This window comes from Larus michahellis, chromosome 5 (assembly GCF_964199755.1).
Source record: "Larus michahellis chromosome 5, bLarMic1.1, whole genome shotgun sequence".
Lineage (NCBI taxonomy): Eukaryota > Metazoa > Chordata > Aves > Charadriiformes > Laridae > Larus > Larus michahellis.
In genome coordinates, this window is record NC_133900.1 from 55,936,141 (window position 1) to 55,959,775 (window position 23,635).

General features: G+C 39.5%; 2 protein-coding genes across 5 annotated transcripts in view; both read left to right on the forward strand.

Moving 5' to 3' along the window:
• The window catches only part of GRK4 (G protein-coupled receptor kinase 4), a 41,524-nt gene extending 36,740 nt beyond the window's left edge, over positions 1-4,784 (forward strand). For both annotated transcript variants that reach the window (XR_012587033.1, XM_074587456.1), the window contains exon 16: positions 263-4,784. Coding sequence is in view for 1 of the 2 variants with exons in the window: in XM_074587456.1 (XP_074443557.1) it covers positions 263-316 (54 nt within the window). In the remaining variant the exon portion in view is untranslated. The remainder of the gene's footprint in view (positions 1-262) is intronic.
• Positions 4,785-8,650: 3,866 nt separating this feature from the next.
• HTT (huntingtin) overlaps positions 8,651-23,635 on the forward strand; it is an 84,907-nt gene continuing 69,922 nt past the window's right edge. For all 3 annotated transcript variants that reach the window (XM_074587457.1, XM_074587458.1, XM_074587459.1), the window contains exons 1-6: positions 8,651-8,901; positions 16,601-16,684; positions 17,122-17,242; positions 20,908-20,967; positions 22,947-23,026; positions 23,457-23,595. In XM_074587457.1, coding sequence (XP_074443558.1) covers positions 8,801-8,901; positions 16,601-16,684; positions 17,122-17,242; positions 20,908-20,967; positions 22,947-23,026; positions 23,457-23,595 — 585 coding nt within the window. In that variant the 5' untranslated portion in view covers positions 8,651-8,800. The remainder of the gene's footprint in view (positions 8,902-16,600; positions 16,685-17,121; positions 17,243-20,907; positions 20,968-22,946; positions 23,027-23,456; positions 23,596-23,635) is intronic.

Here is a 23,635-nt window from a genome sequence, read left to right on the forward strand (position 1 = left end):
AAGTAATAAGACTGCAGTTAATTGTCCTGTGAAGTTAAAAGAAGGAAAGATCTTAAGGTTAAATGAAACTTTAATGACTTGAGATTTGGGGTTGGGTTGTGGTTTCGTTTGATATTCCCAAAGCATTTAGTTAGTATGGACTAAAACGTGCTGGAAAAAGAGACACATCCCCCCCCACCTCAGCCTTTCTGTGCCCCATAAAACACACAAACCAACAACAGTGTGAGTTCTGCAACTCAATTGTCTCTGTCTTCTCTTGCAGGTCTGCTTTAAATCTGATTGCAGTGATGATGAGCAGGAGTCCTCCAGACTTTAAATCATTTTACTCTCATCATAAAGGATGAGCAAACTTTAAATGTTTTATATCTCTGTAGCAAAGTGTATTATATATATTTTTTATCTGAGTTCAAGGATTTTTGTACATTTGTACTTCATTTGTTTTAAGATGTATATTTTCACTAAAGCTTAATTGTACAAAAAGCAATGAGTGCCATTTGAGTGAGTGTGTTTCTGTATGTATTTGATTTATCTTGATTTTTACTTTTTTTTTTTCCAGTGGAATGAATGTAGAAATACTGAAAGGATTTTAAAGCACAGAGATAATATCTATGGCATCAGTGTAATTTGACTTTGTATGCTCCTGGTAAAACCCTTCTTGCTCATTAGAATCTTTATTAGCAGTTTTCTTAACAGTAAAAATTCCTGTACTGATAAATTTCATAATTCTGGTATTAACTGGCAGCATGGCAGTGCTATTACCTAATGTATCTCTCAAGCAACTGCTGAGGAAAAAAAGGAATTCAGTGCACTGTGGCTAGCTATTATGAATTGCTCTTTACTATCTGGCTCTGCAGAATGTCTTTCTGTATTTCTATATATAGAGAATTCTGAACATTTAGCTTAATCCTGTAACAAACTGTATTACCCCATTCTTCTCCTTTCTCCCATCTTTCACATCCTCTCCATGCAGTTTCTTGGCATGGACCATGCAAGTAGACCCATGCCAAAATTTTACAACTGTATGTTGAGTATTTTGCTGTCCTTACTAAAAGGATTTTTTTTTACCTGTGGCGACACCTTTTTATGTTTTTCTGTAAATGAAATTGTTTACAACTCCATGTAGGATGTTACAGTTTTATAATGGGATAAAAAACAAAGCAGTGGCTCTTACTAACCTCTTCTCTGCTCATTATGTTGTAATATGCAATGTTGCATCACTGCCACTGAGGGGAAGGACAAAGTAGTATTAAGTATCACATTTAATTATATAAATAATCTTTCCTTACAACCTTTAAAAACATACACATTAAAGCCTGGCTTTAATGATTGCTTAGTGCAGTTGTGGAGCTGGTATTGAAGTTTTAGTTACGATTACCTGATGTTCATTAGTAAAACTGCTTCCAGCTGCTTGAAAGGTTGTCAAACTTCCGTTCTTCTGGACTCAAGTATGCCAGATTTCCTTTTTATTTTGTAAAGGTTCCAGTAAAACTATTGATCTGCGTATGAGAATGAATTTAGGGAACATATTTCATTAAAAGCCTTTTCTGTTTTCAAAATTTGAGTAAGGGACTTGAAATATAATGGAATGCTCTTGGAGTTGGAGACATGACTTGTGTTAGATATTTTGTTCTGTATTCTGAAGATTCATCTCCACTGAGCATGCTTTTTTTTTTCCTCTCAAATCTCTACAGCACCAACCAGATCACACTTGTATTGTACACACAGAGCAATGGAATATCCCTCTACCTCAAATAGGTTTCTGCTTGTGATCCCCAGACCCACTGAAAGAAACTTAAGCTGCTTCTGAGAAACTCACAAGATACATTTGATACTCAAGCCTGTCATCAGGTTTTAAGTCACAGTATTTTGTCTCTACTGACAAATGTTTTAATGGGTTAGAATTTGAAAAAAGTTGTGAAAACCAGTGCATTACAGAATCCTACTGGGGCTGAGCTGGTGTCTATCTGAAATTGTTCCTCTTGGCTACTGTGCCACAGAAATGAGGAATGAGACTTTATTCCTGTGTTTTCAGTGCATTTTTCCTGATGCCTGAAACAGCAGAGGACAGCAAAATGACTGCCATAGAAAATACAAAGGGAGAAACTGTCAGAGGGAGAGTTTGAGTGAATTACTGGAAGACAGTCTGATGCAACAGTGAAGGGATGGGAAGCTTGACAGAAAGAGAAATATCTGAAATAAGGGTGTTGGCTGGAACCATTATGTGTGAGACAATGAGCTGGCACTGTCTGACCTGTCCCTCTTTATTATATACCACAATAATAGAAGGACTCTAAAAAGATGGGAATGGAAAAATAGGGAAGTAACAAAAGTGTTTTATAAATATGTACCTGGTTGGAGAAGTGATCATGTTTCTCTGATTAAGGGCTCTCATTTTTTTAAGATCTTAGGTTTGCTGTTCTGAAGCAAAAGTGACTGTATTAACACAAGACATATGGGGTGACAGTCTGGATTTAATGCCTGCTTAGAGCAACTTGAAATTTGGGCAAGAATACCATGGACACAAGCTGAGTAATTTTTATGAAGAAAATATAGGAATTGGCTTTAATAAATAAAAAAAATCTGAAACTCTGTTTACCATGTATTTCAAATTTTCTTTCCATATTGAAGGGGGAAAGGATCTTAATAAATAAAATCAGCTTCTCCATTTTGGAGTGCTGAGATTTAATACACAGTCTCCAGGAATCTGTGAAGAAAAAAGTCTAGATGAGAGAAAAGGGAAATTGTTCCTAAGAAGTGGTTATTTATACGTCCGCTTCTTTGGACAAGGAACTCGCAACCATGCAAAAACAATGGAGGATTTGTTTGGTTTTATGAAGTTTGGTTATGAATGTTTGGTTTTATTTGGTTTCATTTCACAAGTTTTTTCTTACATTCTGAATAATACTATTTAATTGTTTTGGAGTAACTGCACGTGTGCAGGATTAGGACCTAAATTCTATTGGGTTTGGGATGGGTTTTTATTTTTTTTTCCTCTTTTTTTTTTTTTCTCCCCAGTATGCTCAAGATGGCATTTTTCTACTATAAATTTGGCCCGTTTGGCTAGAAATATAACCACATAATGATGACTAGATATTTTCTAATTTGAATCCCCTAATGAAGTAGAAAAGACAAGAAACTGGAAGGATCAACCTAACTCTCCTTGTACAGTACTTGGAGATTAAGATGTTATGCTGTTTAAGGTGACTAACATTGGTTAAATGTCTTTACTGGAATATTAGTAACTTGAAGCAGGGGAAAGGGCAAGGAGAGGGGAGAGCACCTGAAAGCAAAATATTGTGGTGTGAAAAACTTAATCTGAACTTTGCCCTTGATTTTTGTAGGACAGAATTGAGACAAGGGGGAAGGCAGCAGGTTGTGTTTACTGATTGTGTCTTTTATTTCCATTAAGCTGTTTTTTAAAATAAAAAGAAAAGCCAATGTTAATTCTTGTCATTCAGTATGACTTTATTACACCTCCATGAATTCAGATTGTAGGTCCATGTGCTAGAAGGCTTTAATAGCAGTGAGACGATCCAGCAGCCTGACTGCTTTGTTCTACTGGTGCAAGATATGGAAAGATCTATGGAATTCTGTGGAGGTCCTTGCATGAGATCAACCCTCCTTTTCTGTGGCTTGTGTTTCCAAGCATTTGTGTATGTAAGTCTTAATGTCTGCTTTTGCATACCTCATGAATCTATATATTTAGCTCAAAACTCAGAAACTGTGAAACAATGTACCAGTATCTTATTGGTTTATTTAATGCTTTTGAATATTGTGACCAACAGAATAGAATCTTCATGCCTCAGGGTTGTTCTTTCTATAAAAAAAAAAGTCCGCTTTTTTCTTTTTTCCAGAGGTGTAGTGTTCGTAACAGAGATGGCATTATGTTTCTGGATTATAAAAACAACAAAACAGTCTCAGTTGAAAAAACGAACACTTAAAAATAATGACTGTATAATAATAAATAGGAAAAAACCTGTGGTATTTCCGTAACAAAGAGAGCGCTATTGACAAATCTTAGCTATTAATAGATGTTGTATGTCTTTTTGTTTCCAAAGCATTCTTAAAACAACAGATTGAAAGGTTTTGGATTATGAAAGAGGATTATCTCCATTTCAGAATAAAATTATGCCTACTTTGAGAAATCAATGATAGAAGCTAGTTAAAAAACTAAAATTCCATTTTTAGAATGTAATTCAATTATTTTTCAAACAATCATGATGTAAGAAACTTCTCATTGCCATTTGTACAAATGAAGAATATTGTTTACAAGTTACTAAAATAAGTCAATAGAAGTAATATTATTTTGCTTTGGTTTACAATTTAGTATTACACTAATTTAACATTGGAATTATCACCTTCACTTTGGTATAGATTTTCAGACAATACTTCTCTTTAGGAAGTACTCAAAAATAGAATTAAAATTAAAAAATTAATGGAAAGCATCTTTAAGCTAAATTTATGTTTACTCTGATTACCTGCCTGGCTCATTTTGGTGATGATGTCTCTTCTGCTGAATGTATAATTCTTTTTTATTTCATAATTGTTCTTATGGTGTAACTTAAGTTTTGCACATGAGACGTAGGTAACTTTTTCTCATGTCCCACATGTGTCCAAAACACCAGAATTCTTTCCAAGTATAGCGAAGCTGACTGTTAAATGTGATGTGGTAGTTCCAGTATCTCCAAACCACTGAACTGTTCTTGTATGAGCTGTTTTCCCGGATGTTCCTGCATCGTTATTCCTGAAATAAAAGCAAAACACTGCCACATATCTCAACCACATGTATTACTGTTTAATGTGATTTATTTACCATGTCTGTTGTGGTAGCCGGGATAGATAAAAGAGAAATTGTAATTAAAAAAAAAATAATTTTGCAATTTGTTGAAGCAGAGAATGCGTATCGCATGCTGTAAATTCTTTACCAATGCAAGATTGTCAGATCCAGGAAAAAGTGCCCTAGCTCTGTTGTATTTGCTCAACTGATACCTTATCTCATGGTCTGAATCTTGATTTCTACGTAAATTTCTGTGTGAAAAGACAGAACTACTGGGATGGGCTGTTTTTCACGAACACAGTTACTGTGATGACACTGTGAATGCAAGATTGGGCAATAGTAGCTGTAGCTCTACTCATCATTAGCCTTATCCTGCATATTGAATTTTCTACTGTCGCCAAAGGAAACTAACTGGACTTCAATCTCCTTGAGACCTTGAGAGAATTTATGCCTTGTTGTCAGTTGGATTTATGGTGGTGGTGGTGGTGGGGGTGTCTGTCAAATACTTTTCAACAGTAAGCTGCTTGGATTTTCAACATTTTGCCCTATTTATGGAGAGGCTTTCACTGTAATTTTATGACATGATTTGAAGGGCTAAGCACTCAATTACTATACTAAACAGCTTCAAATTAAGTGACTCTTAACTTCACTTTATAAGTGAATAATATAACCATGGTACGGCATATTGCAGATTATCTGTTCATATGTTGAACTATGTGGGCCAGCAGTCTTATGAAGTTGACTGGATTAAGCAGTACCAATTCTCTGCTGAATTGTTTGTGGAAATGCAGAAATGACGGCCTAAGTGTGACTTCAAGACAGGGCAAAAAATATTCTTGATGTGCTTGTCCAACGTGTTCTTAAAAGCTTTAAGTCAAGAGGTAACCTGTGTGTTAGGTACATGTCTAGGTAGCCTGCGTGTGCACGTTCATGATGTCCATGTCTGTCTTAAAGACACGGTAAAAGCGTGTTTCTTCTTTTCTTTTTCTCCCAGAGGTTGAGATTAATTCACTGTCAACCACTAAATTACATATAACCTTTTAAGATTCACTGTTGCTCCATTGAGGTTGTGACTTTATTTTTCTTTGTGGTAACAATGTGTTACGGTTTGAGAAAACCTATAACAATTTATTGTCATTTAGACAATTATTCTATCATCCGATGACCCCTTCCCATCCGGAAAGGGGAATCGGGGAAAGCAAGGAAACACAAAGGTTGAAATATAAGTAGATTTAATAAGATAAGACTAAATAATTAACAATAATACTAAAGAACCAGTATCGATCCCAATGCTAATATAAGATATATAAGAATTATGCTCAGACCATTCTATCAGCAGGAAGCTGTGCACTCCCAGCAGTGGGCAGCAGATGTTGGACACGGCGAGTGCTGAGGCTTAGGGAGGAAGAGAAGGGCTCAGGTGTCCGGCACCAGGGCAAGGGAGTTCTCTGGACCACTGCCATCAAGGGAGAGAGAGACTACGCAGCAAACTTTCTAATTTATGTTGAATTTATGGTATGAATTCATATATTGACGTTCATGGTATGAAATAATCCTGTTGGCCAGCCTGAGTCAAATGTCCAGGCCTCACTCCTCCTCGTCCCTGCACCTGGCAAGGCTCAAAAACACTCAGACCTTGAATCCCACATAGCCTAGCTTGCTATATTTTCATGAATTCAGACACTAGAGTCTTCTAAAAGTGGAGTTTTCCCCAGCATTAGAAATTAGTCCTGTGTCACTCAACCCAAGACATGAGGGCTTTATAAAAATACCTGTTGTCTAACCCTGCCTGCTTCTTCTTGCCCCTTGCCAGTTTTACATCACTTCTTTTTTCTGTTTTTCCCAGATGTTTGTGGGGCTGCTATTTGAACAAGATCAGTGACATGCTATGTGGATCAGTAAATTTGAATTAGGAGAAGCTACTGATAAGGTACTTGCCAAAGAAAAACCTGATACCCCTGCGTTCTCGTCCAGTTACTCATGGTTAATGAGCAACTGTTGCCAGTGAAACTTGGGCAAGAGGAGGAGGAGGGAGAGGAGTTCTCTTGGTGGGCAGCCATAGCCTTGGTGGGTGAGTCAGCAGCCCAGAGGGGACCGGCGCATGCTTTGATCTAACAGCTTCAAAACAGGTTCCGCAAAGGCTGACTTGGTTGGTGGCTTATTTAATCTCTGATAAGAGCTTATGCTCTTTTTAGTTTGTTTAAATGTGTTTCAAAGTGTGGAGGGGCCCATGCAATTATCACACAGTGCATGCTGCATTCCAGCTATGCTGTCATCTTTTTTCATGTATCATTTGCTAAATAAAAAACTCATGATCATCCATATGTTCCAGAGAAAACTCTCTGTAAGTTTTATCATAGAATTATCAGGAAAAATACTCTGTTTACCTTAAAAGCTTGCATTTTGTTAGGCATTTATAATGAAATAGGGGTTTTGCTCTGTGTTGAATTGCTTCCAGTCCTGTAGATAGGTTTCCTTTCAGAGGAACGTTTCAAGTGGTTCACTAACAAAGCGAACTGGGAGAGCACTCTCACTGAATGTTTGGCAAGAATGTGATCAGTAAGGTGGTTCTGTCAGGACTTTTGTTGGCTTGAACATCCGGATACCTGAGCTTCGCTTCTCTTGTCCATCCCTGCTCAAAATAACCAAGCTGCGTATTAAGTGATTAACTGGGAATTGCTTTTCTTAAGAGTTCCAAGAGTTGCTCTCTGCTTCCATTGCTGCAACCGCTTTCCTGTGTTGGAGATGTGGGCTGAAGTGCCAGTTCTTACCAGCTGCTGTTTAAAATTAATGTATCAGCACCTGGATATGTTAAAATCAGTGGTTGTAATTGGAAAGTTCACAGTAGCGTTGATTTTTTTTTTTTTTAAATTAAGTACTTAGTAACAGAATCAATGATTTAAATATTGTATACTGTATGTTTAATACGAGCTTTAGGAGTGCAGAAAGTATCCTCTGATAAGCCAACCCCAGGACCGCGACGGCACAGCGGGTACCTTGCCAAGCTTTAAGTGTCCTGTTCCTGTAAGCGTTTCTCTTCCCTACCTGCAGCCCCGAAATAAGAGTGAAGTGCCGGAAGCGCCTTCACGAAGCCCCCGTGTGCCCGGCGGGCTAGCCGGGGACGCGAGTGGGCGAGTTGTAGGGCCCCCCGACACGCCTACTCCACGTACAGGCACACGGAGCGTGGGATGCGGATGGGTTACGATGGGCGCCGCGCCGGGCTCCCACCTCTGCAGCTGCCGGCCGGGGACCCGTCTCGGTGCCGGGGGAAGGGAGGGCGGGCGCGGGCCTCCCCCTCCTGGTGCCGTTTCCCGCCCGCTACCGCCGCCGCTGACGGGGTTGGTGGGGGCGGGAGCGGCCGCCTTCCTCCCCAGCAGGGGGCGCCGCGGTGCGGCCGGCGGGCTCTAGGACCCAGCGCCCCGCTCAGCCGCGGCGGGAGCGCCCTTGGCCCTCCGCACACGCTGGCGCCTGCTTCAGCCGCTGCTGCGCTGTGGCATGCGGGAAGGGGCGGCGCCCACTTTCTGATTGGGCAGGGAGCCTGTCGCTGTCCCTTCTGCCCCGCCCCTTACCTTACCCGCGTGCCCGTATGTGTATGTACATCAGGGTGCGCGTGACACCAGGCCGTGGGCGGGCGGGTGTTGCGGGGCGCGCACGCGCGTTTCCGCGTCGCCGGGGTCCCGCGGGAGCTTGCCCCGGGGTGGGCGGGGTAGCGGCGTAGGGACTGACGGGAGGGACCCAAGATGGCGGCGGGGCGGTTGGGGAGTGCTCGCGGCCCCCTGCGGCCTCTCCCTCATTCATTGCGGCAGTGAAGGGGCGGCGCGGCGCGGGCTGCGGCGGCGCCGCGGCTGGCCTGAGGGCGCCGTGCGAGCGGGAGAGAGGGAGTCCAGGAGGAGGAGGACGAGGAAGAAGAGGAGGAGGAGAGTCGGGCCCGCGAGGAGGAAGGTGGCCGCCGCCGCTGCTGGGCGCCTGTGAGAGGGCGGGTCGGAGCGGCGGGTCGGTGCCGCCGGCGCGGGCGGAGCGGACATGGCCACCATGGAGAAGCTGATGAAGGCCTTCGAGTCGTTGCGCTCCTTCCAGCAGCAGCAGGGTCCGGCTGCCATCTCCGAGGAGCCACTCCAGAGACCGTGAGTAACCCGCGGACGGGGGGGCTCCCGAAGCGCTTCGGCGGCGCCTTCCCCTGCCCCGGGGGGAGCCGGGCCGCCGGTGCCGCTCTGGAACTGCGGACAGCCTGGGAGGCAGCTGGCCGTCCCCGGAGGAGTTAGTCCCGGGGTGCTTTTCTGTCCTTGGCAGGAGGCTGTTCCTGTGGACGTGTCTGGGAGTGCTGCCTGCTCTCTGTTTAAGTTTTAAGCTCGGAGTAACTTTGTGGGCAGGCACGCTTGAAAATACAGTAGCGTGGGTAACGAAGGGGTGATATAAGAATGCTATATAGGTTTCACAGATTGTTTCTAGGAAGTAAAACCATATCTTCAGCTAATAAACTGCTGTAAAAAAAGGCAAAAACCTTTAAGCATAATTTAAAGCACTAAGCTTAATGCATCTGGGGGGAGTTGATGTGGATGTTTGTTCATGACAAACTTCATTTGAAGTCTTGTACTGTGGCTTGCTGTGCAGAGACCTATGAGGAATTAGTTTAATTATTTGTGATACCCTTTTGCTTTCTTAAACATTCGGGGCAAATGTATTGCATCCCTGCAATATTCAGGTTTCCTGTCGGGAGGCATTACAGGAGGGTGAGGAGCTGTTCAGTACCAGAGTGCTGCCCCTTACACTTTGCATCCTCTAAAAATAACTTTTATTGAGCAGGTGAAAAGACACGAGGATTTTTACGGTATAAATACACGACTTGCACTATTGCTTTTTTCTCCAGCTATTGGGGATATAGGAGAAACAGAAGGGTTGAGGAGCAGGTAACTTCCAAATTGGCAGTTTCATAGTGTTTTGGCAGAGGATGCTAAGCAGTGGAGCTGGGCTCCAGGCCACCTGCTCCCACAGTACATTCTGATATGGATGCCAACTAAATTATCATGGTTGATACTGTTTGGAGAGTGTTCTTTCAAACAATCCCAATGCATTTTCACACTTATGGGGCATAATACATGAAAAATCATATTTTTCATGAGCTGTTTGTTTTTAGATGCCTTCCTGGTCTGCAGGAACTAGTTGCTCCTTTGTGTGCATTTTTTGTGCTAGTATTTTGTGTGACATGAAGGATAGATGGCCATCTATTTCTAGTCTTTCCTCTATGTAGTTGAAAAAAATCTGTCTAGAAAGTTACTGATGAGATAGGTCACGGTATTTCAAGAGAAAGTCCTGAAAATTATTTGCGGTGCTTACTGCAGGATGTTATACTTGGTTTGGGGATCTGAATTTAGGCATACTCTTCTCAAAATGTTAAAAAAAATTAGGGTTATAGTTGTCCTTGTTGACTTTGTTTTGTGTTTAAAAATAGCCTGTATGTTTTCGGGAAGCTGATGGTATTGCGTGCCCCCAGGAGCTATACAAATTCAGTAACAGCTCTAACCTTCATTAAAGCCTATGAAAGGGTATTGTGGCAGTCTTTGCTGAAGTTTTCCAAACTTCTAGTGAAATACCAGGTGACAGTGTGAATGTAATTCATGATACTGTCTGCATATTTTTTTTTTGTTTGTTTGTAATGAACTGGAAAGGAAAATTGCCTCTGTGTTTTCCTTGCATTTGGAAAGAGGTGTTCATGTTCATTGTGGTTCTGTACAAATAGCACTCAAATATTTTGTAGGCTGTGCGGTAACTTCGTATCATTCTGTCTGTTTACTATTGTAAAAGGATGCGAGCTTATCTCTCAGTAGTGAAAGAATAAATTAATTGGTGAATGTCATAGCATAAATGCTACTGGTTTGCTCTTTAATTACTTCATTAGTTATCTATTTGACATTGTCCATTAGATCACAGTTGTCCTGTTGCCTAAATTAGACGAGCGAGAAGCTGTCGTTCCTTTTAAATATTTTTGGTAGAAACTGAGTATTTTACATCTGATTAGTGAACGAGTCCTACTGTGAAATGTTTTAAGATCACAGAGATTGGGGTAAGGAAGGCTTAATTGTTTGCACAATGTGTATTGAAGTTTTTCTTTGCTATATTTTAAGACAGTGACTTCTGAACTCTTGATAAAACCGATACTGTGACTTTACTTATTTTTATTAAATTTTATAAATTTATATAAATTTTTATTAAATGTGTTTAACTTTTATTAAAATATTAATTGAATTCAAGCTTTTACCAAAAATATAAGAGCTTTTTCTGTTTTGAGATATTTTAATTGTCAATAATCACATGTTATGCTTTTATTATACATTATAGTCAGATGTCAGTTTCTGGACCCCTCTCTTGTCTTTTGCTGGTTTTTTTTTTTTTCTTCTGTGAAAACTTAGGTTGAACTCTCTGTTGTCATAGTGCTTCTATACACTTCTGCTGAGGCAGCTTATTTTCTTCCATACCTATTTTTAGATTTTTCAGACCCTTAAATTTCAGTTGGAGTTGGACATTTTGTATTGGATTACAAAGCTCCCACTAACTTAAAATTTGATTAGTGTGATGTGAAAATTCAGAGTTTACTCAGTGATACTAAAAAGCAGATGGGCTATCACATAACATCCTATATTTTACATTTTATTTATTTTTACTTATGTTTTATTTATCAGTGAGTTGAGAGAATGACTTGCTCATGTTTCTTCTGGATTCTTCACCTTTTCTCTTGTTAACTTGTTCTAAAAGTTAATTACTGTAACTGTTTGTAATTGTGCCCTATTTCTGAATTTATTTTTTTTTCTTAGATTTGATTATAATCGTTACCTTTACAGTGAAAGGTGCTGCAAGAGACAAAGTGCTCTCCAGCAATATCCATTTTTCTATACATGAACTTTTCTGGATTTTTTTTGTTTGACTCAAGCTGTGGTCATAGATTGGTTTCATGTTACATCAGTGCTATATGTTGAGGTATCATGAATTTTTTGTTTAACTGAAGACCACATGAACTGCGTGGCTAATGCCTGTTGCCCTGCTTGTTAGTGGTGGTTCCTAGATGTTTTTTTTGGAGTTACCATTTGTAGAGTGTATTGTAGTTCTTTATAAATAAACAATTTAGTCAAGTAAAGTAGAACTTTAAATATCCATCGTTGTCTGTGTTACTACAATATCGTTTGAAGTATCCACCGTATTTGGGTTTAGTTTATTTCTTGATACATTCATATTTCTGCTTGTTATTAATAGACTTTTTTGAGTTTCCCGTTGCTTTTCTCAAGATTAATGTCAAGCCACTTGGCTTGGCCCTTTTTCTTCATGCTGATTCACCTTCAGAGCTTCTGTACTCTTTTTACATATCCTTAATTCCAAGGCCTAAACAAAAATTAACATCAGTGAGCTGCATCTCTTTATAGCCAGCTCATCAGGACTCAGAGTGCAAAATTATCTGAGCTTGCTGGTTTTCTTATATTGTTTACTAATCTTCTTGGCTAGAGATTGTCTGTAGAAGCATGCAGAAGATTAAACTACTCTGCTTGTGAGATGAAGCTTTCCTGTAGATAACTGCTACTTCCAATATCTCCTGCCTTCTGTTACTCAGCAATCTGCAGTGACCTTACACTTGGGGCTTGCGACTTCAGCTCTCTTCTAAGAAATATGCAATGCTGCTGTTGTCCCCCAGGTATCCTCATCAGCAGTTTGCTTGAGGACTTCATAATAATTCTGAATAGAGTTGTGGTTTTGTGTTTGTTTTTTTTTTTTTAAATAAAAAAATCATGTGTTCTCTCTCCAGATAGTGTTCTGTTATCCTTCTCCGTCTGTAGGCACAGAAAATGTGTGTGTGCACAAGAGGTACATTAACTGTTTGTCTTCCACCTTTTATTTCATTCCTTCAAAGGCTAATTTTTTTGGAAGTTGAATAACCAAATGGCAGATGAAAGATTCAGTACAGCAAACTTGGTTGAATGTTTGTTGTTCTTTCCCTTTGGATAGTAACTTAGTTAGTCTTCACCTCTAGTTTCTGTTATTTCAGTTTAAATGGTAACTTGTTAACTATATGCATGCCTTCAAAGTTTTCACATTAAATATTCTCTATTCAGGCCTTTTAAAATTTTTAAGTTAGTTATTTCAGTGAGGTGGTAGATTCAGCGTTAGGTGTGTTTGCAGAAATCTGCTGAAGAGGTTGATCTGTACCAGTTTGAGTAGTATTCATAGAATCATAGGGTTGGAAAGGGACCTCTGGAGATCATCTAGTCCAACCCCCCTGCCAGAGCAGGGTCACCTAGAGCAGGTTGCACAGGAATGTGTCCAGGAGGGTTTTGAATGTCTCCAGAGTTGGAGACTCCACCACCTCTCTGGGCAGCCTGTCCCAGTGCTCTGCCACCCTCAGAGTAAAGAAGTTCCTCCTCATGTTTAGGTGGAACTTCCTATGCTCAAGTTTGTGCCCGTTACCTCTTGTCCTGTCCCCGGGCACCACTGAAAAGAGCCTGGCCCCATCCTCCTGACACCCACCCTTTCAGTATTTATAAGCGTTGATAAGGTCCCCCCTCAGCCGTCTTTTTTCCAGACCGAAGAAACCCAAATCCCCCAGCCTTTCTTCATAAGAGAAGTGTTCCAGTCCCCTAATCATCTTGGTAGCTGTTTGCTGCACCCTCTCCAGCAGTTCCCTGTCCCTCTTGAACCGGGGAGCCCAGAAGTGGACACAGTACTCCAGGCATGGCCTCACCAAGGCAGAGTAGAAGGGGAGGATGACCTCCCTCGACCTGCTGGCCACACTCGTCTTGATGCACCCCAGGATGCCATTGGCCTTTTTGGCCACAAGGGCACATTGCTGGCTCATGGTCATCCTGTTGTCCCCCAGGACTCCCAGGTCTCTTTCCACCGAGCTGCTCTCCAGCAGGTCAGCACCCAACCTGTACTGGTGCAGGGGGTTATTCCTCCCCAGGTGCAGCACCCTACACTTGCCCTTGTTGAATTTCATAAGGTTCCTCCTTGCCCAGATCTCCAACCTGTCCAGGTCTCTCTGTATGGCAGCACAGCCTTCTGGTGTGTCAGCTACCTCCTCCAGCTTTGTGTCATCAGCAAACTTGCTGAGGGTGCACTCTATCCCCTCATCCAGGTCACTGATGAATATATTGAACAGGACTGACCCCTGGGGAACACCACTCGTCACTGACCTCCAACTAGACTCTGTGCCCCTAATCACGACCCTCTGAGCTCTGCCCTTCAACCAGTTTTCTATCCACCTTACTGTCCATTCATCTAGCCCACACTTCCTAAGCTTCCCTATGAGGATGCTGTGGGAGACCGTGTCGAACGCCTTGCTTAAGTCAAGGTAGACCACATCTACCGCCCTCTCCTCATCTATCCATCCAGTCATGCCATCATAGAAGGCTATCAGATTAGTCAGACATGATTTCCCCTTGGTGAATCCATGTTGAGTACTTCTGATAGCTTTCTTTTCCTCTATATGCCTTGAGATGACACCCAGAATGAGCTGTTCCATCATCTTTCCAGGGATGGAGGTGAGGCTGACCGCCCTGTAGTTCCCTGGGTCCTCCTTCTTGCCCTTTTTGAAGACTGGAGTGACGTTGGCTTTCCCCCGGTCCTCAGGCACCTCCCCTGTTCTCCAGGACCTTTCAAAGGTGATAGAGAGCGGCCCAGCAATGACTTCCGCCAGCTCCCTCAGCACTCTCGGGTGCATCCCATCGGGGCCCATGGACTTCTGGATATCTAATTGATCCCTCACTATTGAACACCACTGCCTGCCTCGCTCGGGGCTATATTTTGTGTAGGTAATAAAGAACTTTATTCTGAAAGCAGTCTTATTTAGCAATATCTTTAGTGTGTTTTGTATCTGAAATAGTGAGCTTATGGGCAGGTTCAGATTGTGCCTGTTCTATTCTTGGGTTGAGTATCTACTGAAAATGGTGCACATAAGAGATGAAATCTAAGAGATGCGGGAAGTGCTAGGTAAAACTATTATAAAAGTTGAAATGATTTATTCAGTTTCTTACGTGCCTGTTTGCATCAACGGTACTTAAGTTGCAAAGTCAGTTGGACATTTTAGGAAGTATTTGCTGTTTGTTAGAGGTGATCTGAAATTGCAGTTGAAGACTCCATGGTGGCTTTTCAAGGTAGAAAGAAAGACATTGTATATCTTGATCAAATTCAGATGGGCTACTCGTGTTCTGCCAGTTGCTTGATAACACAAGCCAAAGAGGAGATCCTCTTTGAGGAATGCTGAGGCTTACCTAAACAAAATACTGCTGAATTATGGTTTTGTTAGGAACTATTCCTTAAACTTTTTAAAAGGGAAAGCATTTCTGGAGTGAGATGAGAGGATCGTTAGGAGAAAAACTGAAATCTTGGGAGCAAACACTTTTCAACTACCCACTTCCAACCTGATGGAAGAAAAAGGACAGGAATATTTGCAAAGAATGACTTTTTCCAAAAACTGTAGTATTATTTGAGCTAAAGCTCTTATATATTATAGCTTAATTCTTCAAAAATTGTGTTCAACAATGTATTTTGAGTTAGCTTAATTCAACGCGCTTACTGACTGCTTGCTGTTAGACCTTAATGTTGTGTTAACTATATTAATGTATCTCAAGGTTATTCACATAGTTTTCCAACTTCTAGTTTAGAAATACTGTTTTGCTATTTGATGGTTGTGCTATTTTTGCTCAGACAGAAAATTAAATGCTAAAAATACAGATGATCACTTTTCACTTGGAAAGTAAGATTCTCTGTGAATGTGTGTGAAGAAGCAGGTTTAGCTCCAGTATTGCTACCAGTTAATCATTTAAAAGTAATGTCTGCTTTCGTAGAAGTAATTCTGTGTCAGGAAAGTTAAGAGCAGGAGACACTGCGTACAATGAAATAAAATTCTACAGTCGTAGTTGTGAATCTGTCTCTTTTTCTTTTTTTCCCAGTTCCTTCGTTGTAAGGGTTGAGGGTGGAGCAGGGAAGAAGCTTCTCTTCTAGACTCAGCTGTAAAGGGTTGTAGGAGCTTCTGTCATGTTGAAGTGAATGTTAAACAAATTTTGCTTTTCATATTGTGCTCTACATTGCTTGTAGATATGCAGTCTTTTGTTCTGTGAATTTTATTCTCTTTGTTTTACACTCATTTGCTGCAAGTTGTCTAAGCTTGGCCTTTCCTGGCCTATACCAAGTGTTACTATAGGGACATTATTCTTGATGGGCGTAGACTGTGCCTAGAGCTCTGCTATTTTTACAAAACCATTTGGGGGAATGTGGCATATGATAGGATTGCCTCGGCATCCTTTCCAGTTCATATACAAAATGGTTGATTTAGTAGAACTCTTAAGTTTCAAGAACTTGTCAGACAAAAAAAATGTCTAAGGTGGTGATATTATGTGTGAGAGAGGTCTTTTTAAAAGTGGTATTTTTAAGTCTGCAAGACTTGTTCTCATGGTTTATTTTACCCAGCTTTTTTCTATCGGTTTATTTCAGCATTGTTCTAGGCCTGCTCCACTTTTTCCTTCCTTTCCATTTACTCCTCTTCAGTCTTTGGGGTTTTTTTCCCCAATATTTTCTCAGTGGACGTTACGGAATTAATATTATATTCCCTGTTAAATGTTCCAGTCTTTTTTTTGAGTTTGTATCCTTCCCTTTGCTTGTGTGCCTGCATGCTCTCAGCAGCAGTTGATATATTAAGTCCTGGGACTACAGGTAGTTGGTGTATGGCTGTTTATGTAATGATCAGAAGAGTGCACCTTTTCCTTGTATAATCATTATACATTACTCTAGCAAGAGTGTATAAATGGTCATCTCAGACTCGTTATCATTGTGTTCTTCTTTTAGAAAGAAAGAACTTTCAGCTACCAAGAAAGATCGAGTGAATCATTGCCTAACAATATGTGAAAACATAGTTGCTCAGTCTTTAAGGTAAGACAATGTCTTTAATTTACTGCATTAATATGAATAGCTACTTTGGAGTCCTAGTTTTTTGGAGGCTTCCTGATAATTGCTGATTTTAAATGCTCAAATCCTGTTTAAAACTGAAATTACACTTTTTTTTTTTAAACACCTAAAATCTAAGAAGTAATTTTTTTTTTAAACATTGGTAGAATAGGCATTGTCCTTCTACCTCAGACAGAGAAACTGAATCACAGAGGCGAAATACCTTGCCAGATTACGTAGGAAAGAGCAGGGAAATGATCTCCCAACTCCTAATAAAGCGCTTTAATCTACTGAATGTCATCTCCTCTTGTATAACTGTATATAGAATATGTGTAGTTGGATTCTGAAACCCTCTCAAAAAATAGCACTGGTGTTTGCTTTTCACAGTGTGCATTGTAATTTTATAATGTTTGTTTATTTAGAAATTCTCCAGAATTTCAGAAACTGCTTGGGATTGCTATGGAACTCTTTCTCCTCTGCAGTGAGGATGCAGAATCTGATGTCCGGATGGTTGCCGATGAATGCCTTAATAAAGTTATTAAAGTAAGAACTTTTATATACAGTAATAATAGATTTTTATCTCTTACCTGCAGTGTCCTGTGTGAATTCACACTGATGTTTTTTTAGTTTTTCTTATTGTTGATAATATCTTGTAGTGTAAGAGGTTAAGTAAGATTCTTTTACTAAATTCTGTATGTGCTCCTAGGAGAGCTTTTTACGCCCAGATCAAGCTATTTAACTTGTCTTCTATTGTTCATCATTCTAATCTATTATTTTCTTCAGTTGTTCATTAACTTTTTTCTCTTCAAGTTAACCAAAACAAGGACGTGGGCTTTTCTAAAATCGTCTTGTTGTATGGGAGGTATACTCTATTATCGTTCTGTAAACATAAAGATACTTAACATGAGGAAAGGTAAAAATGTTATTAAAAAGCAGGCTGAAAGATGTAGTGGCTTTTCATTCCAGACTAGTAGTATGCTGTAGTTCAGGTAGTGTGATTTCCTGAGAGTTGGAGGAGGCAATAATTAGGAAAACATGGTGTTCTGGAGATTGTTTATTACCCTGCTGTGATCCAGAATGAAGAGCTTGTTGTAGAACAGCAGACAGACATTCATATGAGGTCAGGCAAGGTCTAAATCTTGATTGAAAGTATTGTAAAGTGAACCTCTTGAGTAATTAATGTGAGCTGCTGCTTCCAGGACAGGTTTACCTTCACCTGCCTTTTTTTCTTCTGTCCATTTCCCCCCACGCCCCCCATTTTCTGAAATATTTGACCTTTGAATCAATGTAATTATTCTACTTGATGCAAAGGTTGTGCTTTAGAAATATACAAATAACAGTTTTCTTTAGCATGAGTTGGTGTGTAGAAGCAAGCAAACAAAACCATCCCTATTTCTGTAGGGATTTCTCTCAGTTAAGTTCTATTGGTGTGGTATCTGAATGAATTAAGTTTTTGAGGATTGAGCTTGTGGTTGAAAGTAGCATGGAGCAAATTTACTGGTTATGTGGTGTATCCCATAATGACAGGGAATGAGGAAGTGCAAATATGTTTCGCTTTTCTTGTTTTGCCCTGTAGCACTTTGCTCTATTCATTCTGATTTAAATGTTTTTCCATTTGCAGGAGCTTAGCACTCTATGAAATGCATACACAATTATATAACTTAATTTGCTTTAAAAGGTGCTCTGAAACAGTTCTAAAGAATACAAACTTACTTTCTTCTTTCCATCAAATTCTTCTGTCAGCTTGGTATAAAATTGACCTCTTTAATTCACTGGTCTATTTAATATTTTTGCTTTCTGGCATGTTTCAAGGTAACTTGAAAAACTTTAAATTATTTTTTTTCCCAAATATTTGTATGGTAGTTTGTTTTGTTTTAAAGATTAAAGTGACTTTAAGTGATGGAGTCTTCTATCAGTTATTAAGCTTGCCAATCGGTCACAGCTATAAAATGGTAATAGTTGTGATATTGCAACCACATGGATGTATCAGACTTATTGAAGTTGGTCATAGTTTGCATTCTGTTTCTGTGTTTTATGCAGTGTGGAAGCAATTTAGCCTTCAGGCACACACTCTCTTGTGTATAAATGCAGCGACAAAAAATGTGTGGCTTTATTTTTGGTCATGCAAGTAGCAGTGATGCTTGTGATGAGTGGAACAGAGGCGTTGGGCCCCTAAGCTTGCATATTAGTCAACATTCAGCTTTTTTAGTAACTCAGGCATTTTGGAGACTAATTCTGTAGCTGGAAAGATGCTTTATATTTTCTCTCTTTAAATATAAGGATATAGGTGTAAGTATTGCTTGTGTAACTGTGTGTCTGTCTGGAGTTTGTGCTCATTAGTGTAATTAGAATGCTAACATGTTTGTGTAGACAAGGCTGTAAACTGAAATGGCAAGTAAGTTTAGGTAAACACTCTGTAGGTCATCTTTAAGTGCCACTATGCTTACCTGTTAGAACCTCACAGACAGCATAAATGGCTCAAAGTTTAAATAGCTTTGGTGATACCTTTATTTAAAAGGAAAAATACCATGTTGGGAGTTACCGGGTTTCTGAGGGTAAGGTGTTACTAGAGCTGTCTTGTTTCTGAAGCTGCTGTACAATATTGTAGTATTCTCTGTGCTAATGGTACTGGTGGGACTGCTCACACAGATTAGAGTATAGTTGGTCTCAGTAATTTGTGATTTATTATTTCTAGTAACTTAAAACTTGGCTCTGCTTATATTTTTTTCTGATTAGGATGACTTTTTAGATTCTAGCATGCTAAAAATAGGTGTATGCTAGTTAAGAGTTGCTCCAGTTGAACCTGTTGTAAGGACAACTTATCCTTGAAGTCAAAATAGCAGCTGGTGCCTTTTTGTGTTGCTTGATATCTTTATGTACATGAACAATGAACTTCCTATAAAAATTAAGTTTTGTGCAGCAAGATTTATCCCTGCCTATTGTCATCTAGGCACCTACAGTTAATATTTGGGGTGCTTATGACCACCTAAAGATACAACTCAGGTAAAAGTTTTTCTGAGGAAGGTAATACAATTTTATTGTAATGAGTGGTATAATTGGGGGAAATGAAATTTTGGGGCATACAGTTTTAGGCTGGGGGAATCGTGCTTTGGAGGAGCCACAGGCACTTCACTGACTGTACTTAAGCAGTTGTGGCCTCTACATCAACATGTGCCATGTAAGAGTGATCCTGTGAAGATGTGAGCTTAATGGTTAGTGGTCAAGAAGGCAAATAGAAAATTAGAAATTGTTAAATTATTGGGCAAGGAATAAAGAATTAAATACTAAACATTATAGCACTGTATAAATCTGTAATGTAGGCACTTGCTTGTTGTATGAAGCTCTCATTTCATCTGAGGAAGTGGTGGTGGAAATGTTCATAAATAGTAGTACATACTAGGAAAAAAATGTAAGAGAAAGGCTGATCATATGTATACAGAATATTCCGTAGGAAGAGATAATACAGAGCAGAACTATTTTCCTATTTTTTTCTTCTCTGCCATTTTAAAGACGGAGGGAGAATGATCGAGTTGAGATGAACGGAAAATTACTATTTCTCGGTGCTTACTTTCATTTCACGTACCCTAGTTGATAGACTGCAGGTTCAAACTACAATGAATGCTCTGCCATGCTATGCTTGATTAGGTCCTGGGATGCGATGCTTCTGGTGTCCAGAACATCTTGTAATAAATGGATGCGGAAAATGGGCTAATTCGTGAAAGAAGGGTTTTTCAAGGGCTGTTAAAGATAATGGTACAAATACAGCCTCAGTTTGAGAAATAGCAGGAGGCTACTTGACAGTGGGAATGTATAGCAGGAAATACCTCTCACTGCTTGTGAATGCTATTTTTGTGTTTTAATATTCTATTCATGAGTATCTGTTCCTGGTGACTGCCAAAAAGCATGTTAGGTTGGCTCTGCTTGCAGTCTGATCCCATATGGCCTTTTTTTTAGGTAGAATGGGTAAAGCAGTCAATATTAACTGCAAATAACTGATAGAGTTTGTGGAATTTATCTATGTTTCTGTTTTGTGTGAAAGATAAAAGTGTCTTTCTTCAGTATTTAGCACTTTCCTGGTTATCTATCAAATATAGGAGCACTTAGATAGTTCTGTGCCTTTTTTGAAGCTGTTTTATTGCAAGTGTAACTTTATTCCTGTGAAGCGTCTCCCCTCTGATACAGTACTTTCTCAATGCGTTTTATTGCAGGCTTTGATGGATTCCAATCTTCCTAGGTTACAATTAGAACTGTATAAAGAGATTAAAAAGGTGAGTTTCTTGCTTTCATGTCCTTTTGTAATACAGTAATTTAGTAAGTGTTTTAATATACTGGAATGTGGCATTAGTGTAAATAAATAGTGTATGTCTTTTAAGATCAAGGTCAAAGCTTCACTTTTGAAGGGTCTGTGACTGTTTAATGTATTATTCTACCCAGTTGCTCACTGTTGGCCCCATTGTTTAGATTTAACCACTCCTGAAAGGTTATCTGGCAGAAAATGTGTGAGCATTTGGTGTGTACAGCAGTCTGTGTTAACCTTAGTGACTCTGCACCCAAATAGATAAGGCATATTCATGATGTTTACTCCACTGACTGAGTTGGAAAGAATAACTTCAATAAAAGGGTGGTGAAAAGTAGGTGTAGGACAGTGACATTCTTAATTTGATGTAACTTCTTGGAGGAACCATTTGATCAAGACCTGAAGTGACCCAATACAAGTTTTAACTACTGTGTTTTGTGAATGTATGATGCGTGCTTACAACTTCTGTAGGAAACATGGGTAAAAATACTGAAACATCTATCTTTGCTCCAAAAGTCACAATTTAAGTGTGTCCACAGGAAGAATTTTAGTAATAACCTTTTTGGAGTATATGACTACAAAAGAAAAATGCTGTATTCAGGACAGTATCACTGAAATCATGTCTCTTGTGTCTATAAACAAATCCAAGGCTTGTATGGAGAGAAAATATAGGTGTTATTTTTCAGACAGTAATGCTATTGGTTTTTGTTATATATCTTTGGGAATTATAGGACTCTAGAAAATAAAATAACAAAAGCAATGTGGATAGCTTTTCTTCTGTCAGATGTGGACTACTTGTGTTGTTGTACCTTAATGTCATGCAAAATTTTTGAGGGTATAAAAATGGACGTCTAGGTAATTAACAAAAAACGACCAATATAAACAAAAATTGGACATTTCTGCACGTTATGACTAGGTGCAGGAGGAAATATCTTATTGTTCAGGTGGCATGTGCTTCTTGAATAGTTGCTCTCAGATTCATGGCAGAGTCAAGAGAGAGGTAGCAGGCATAACAAGCACCCAGCAGACCAAATTTTGCTTGTGCATCAGTTGTATCACTTTAGGAGCCATGCCAGAGTCTGTTGTTTGGCTCTGAACCTGAAGAATGCACATTTTGTAATTCACATGCAAATTTGTTTTTTTCACTTGTCATGCTAACAAGACCGTGAGCCTTTGATGTACTAGCTAAAGAAAATAAGAAAGAAATGACAGTTTCTAAACATCTTAGTTCTGTCTTCAGAGGGACTGGATTTGAGAAGCATTTTGATTAGGTTCAAAGTACAGTAGGTACACAACTTCTCCTAGACATCTATTGACTTCCATAATTTTCTGTATTTCCAGCAATACTAGGTGGCTTTACTATATCCTTAGACACTGGATCTAAAGGCATTCTGACTCAAGTCAGGTGCACAACTGAAGGTGTCAGTACAGACAAATAGATACTAAATGTAAGCATGCAAGCCGTTATGACGTGGTACAGATTAATACGTGGGTTTGGTTTTTTGGGGGAGCTCAGGAGCAGAACATTATTTGTTTGCATATCTCCACTGCTGTCAATTTTTTTCTTCATTTATATCTCTGCAACTGTTCCAGTGATTTTTAGACTCTCATATCATCAGTGTTTCTTTGTTGGTTGATGACTTTCTCTGTGGTATTTTAAGCTGATTTCAGCAGAGTGGAGATCTCAGTCATTTCCTTCTCTTTCTTTGTGTTCCTTGTTATTCATTTTGGGTCACTCAGAACGTTCCTAACACCAGCTAGAAAACTGAAGGCAGTCATGGAGCTGACTTCCCTTCCTTTTAGATAAAGGAAATCTATGACTTCCAGGCATCTTATGTTTTTATCTGTTTAAGTAAAAAGGTATAAAACTGTATACTATTGTACGTTATAGGTATTTTTTTAGGAAATGGTTTTGCTTGGTGAAATGTAACGATTATATACACTTTCTAGAATGGTGCTTCCAGAAGTCTACGTGCTGCACTGTGGAGATTTGCTGAGCTTGCCCATCTAGTTCGGCCTCAAAAGTGCAGGTAAGCACATCCTAGTAATGAACTTTCCAAAGAACAATTAACAAAATAACAGATGTTAACAAAATGTTACTGTTATCGAGTTCTAAATGTATAATTGGGAGGTTAGAAGAATTCCTATCACATTATTCTCTCTGAAGTAGCTTTATTAGCTGGTTTTCTTCTAGCAGAGTTTTAGTTCTGTGCTGTACATGACGCTGGGGGAAGGTGGGGGAATGACTTGTATTTTTAAGTGTATTCTTCTCTGTAGTTCTATCTTAATGTCTGCAAATTGTATTCAGAAGACTGTTGTCTCTTTTTCTACATTCTATGTAGCTAACAGGTACATTTTTATAATTCAGTAATACCACAGAGTTTGAGTATGAATTAAAAATGTTTAGATGGGTATAGTTGTTCTGATCTCAAATTCGTTTTTCTCCTTTGCCATCCTTAGGCCATACTTAGTGAACCTTTTGCCCTGTCTAACACGAATAAGTAAGAGACCAGAAGAATCGGTACAAGAGACTCTAGCTGCGGCAATACCAAAAATCATGGCAGCATTTGGCAATTTTGCAAATGACAATGAGATTAAGGTATCTTTCTTTAACCTATTAGTGCTCCCTGTTATCTCAA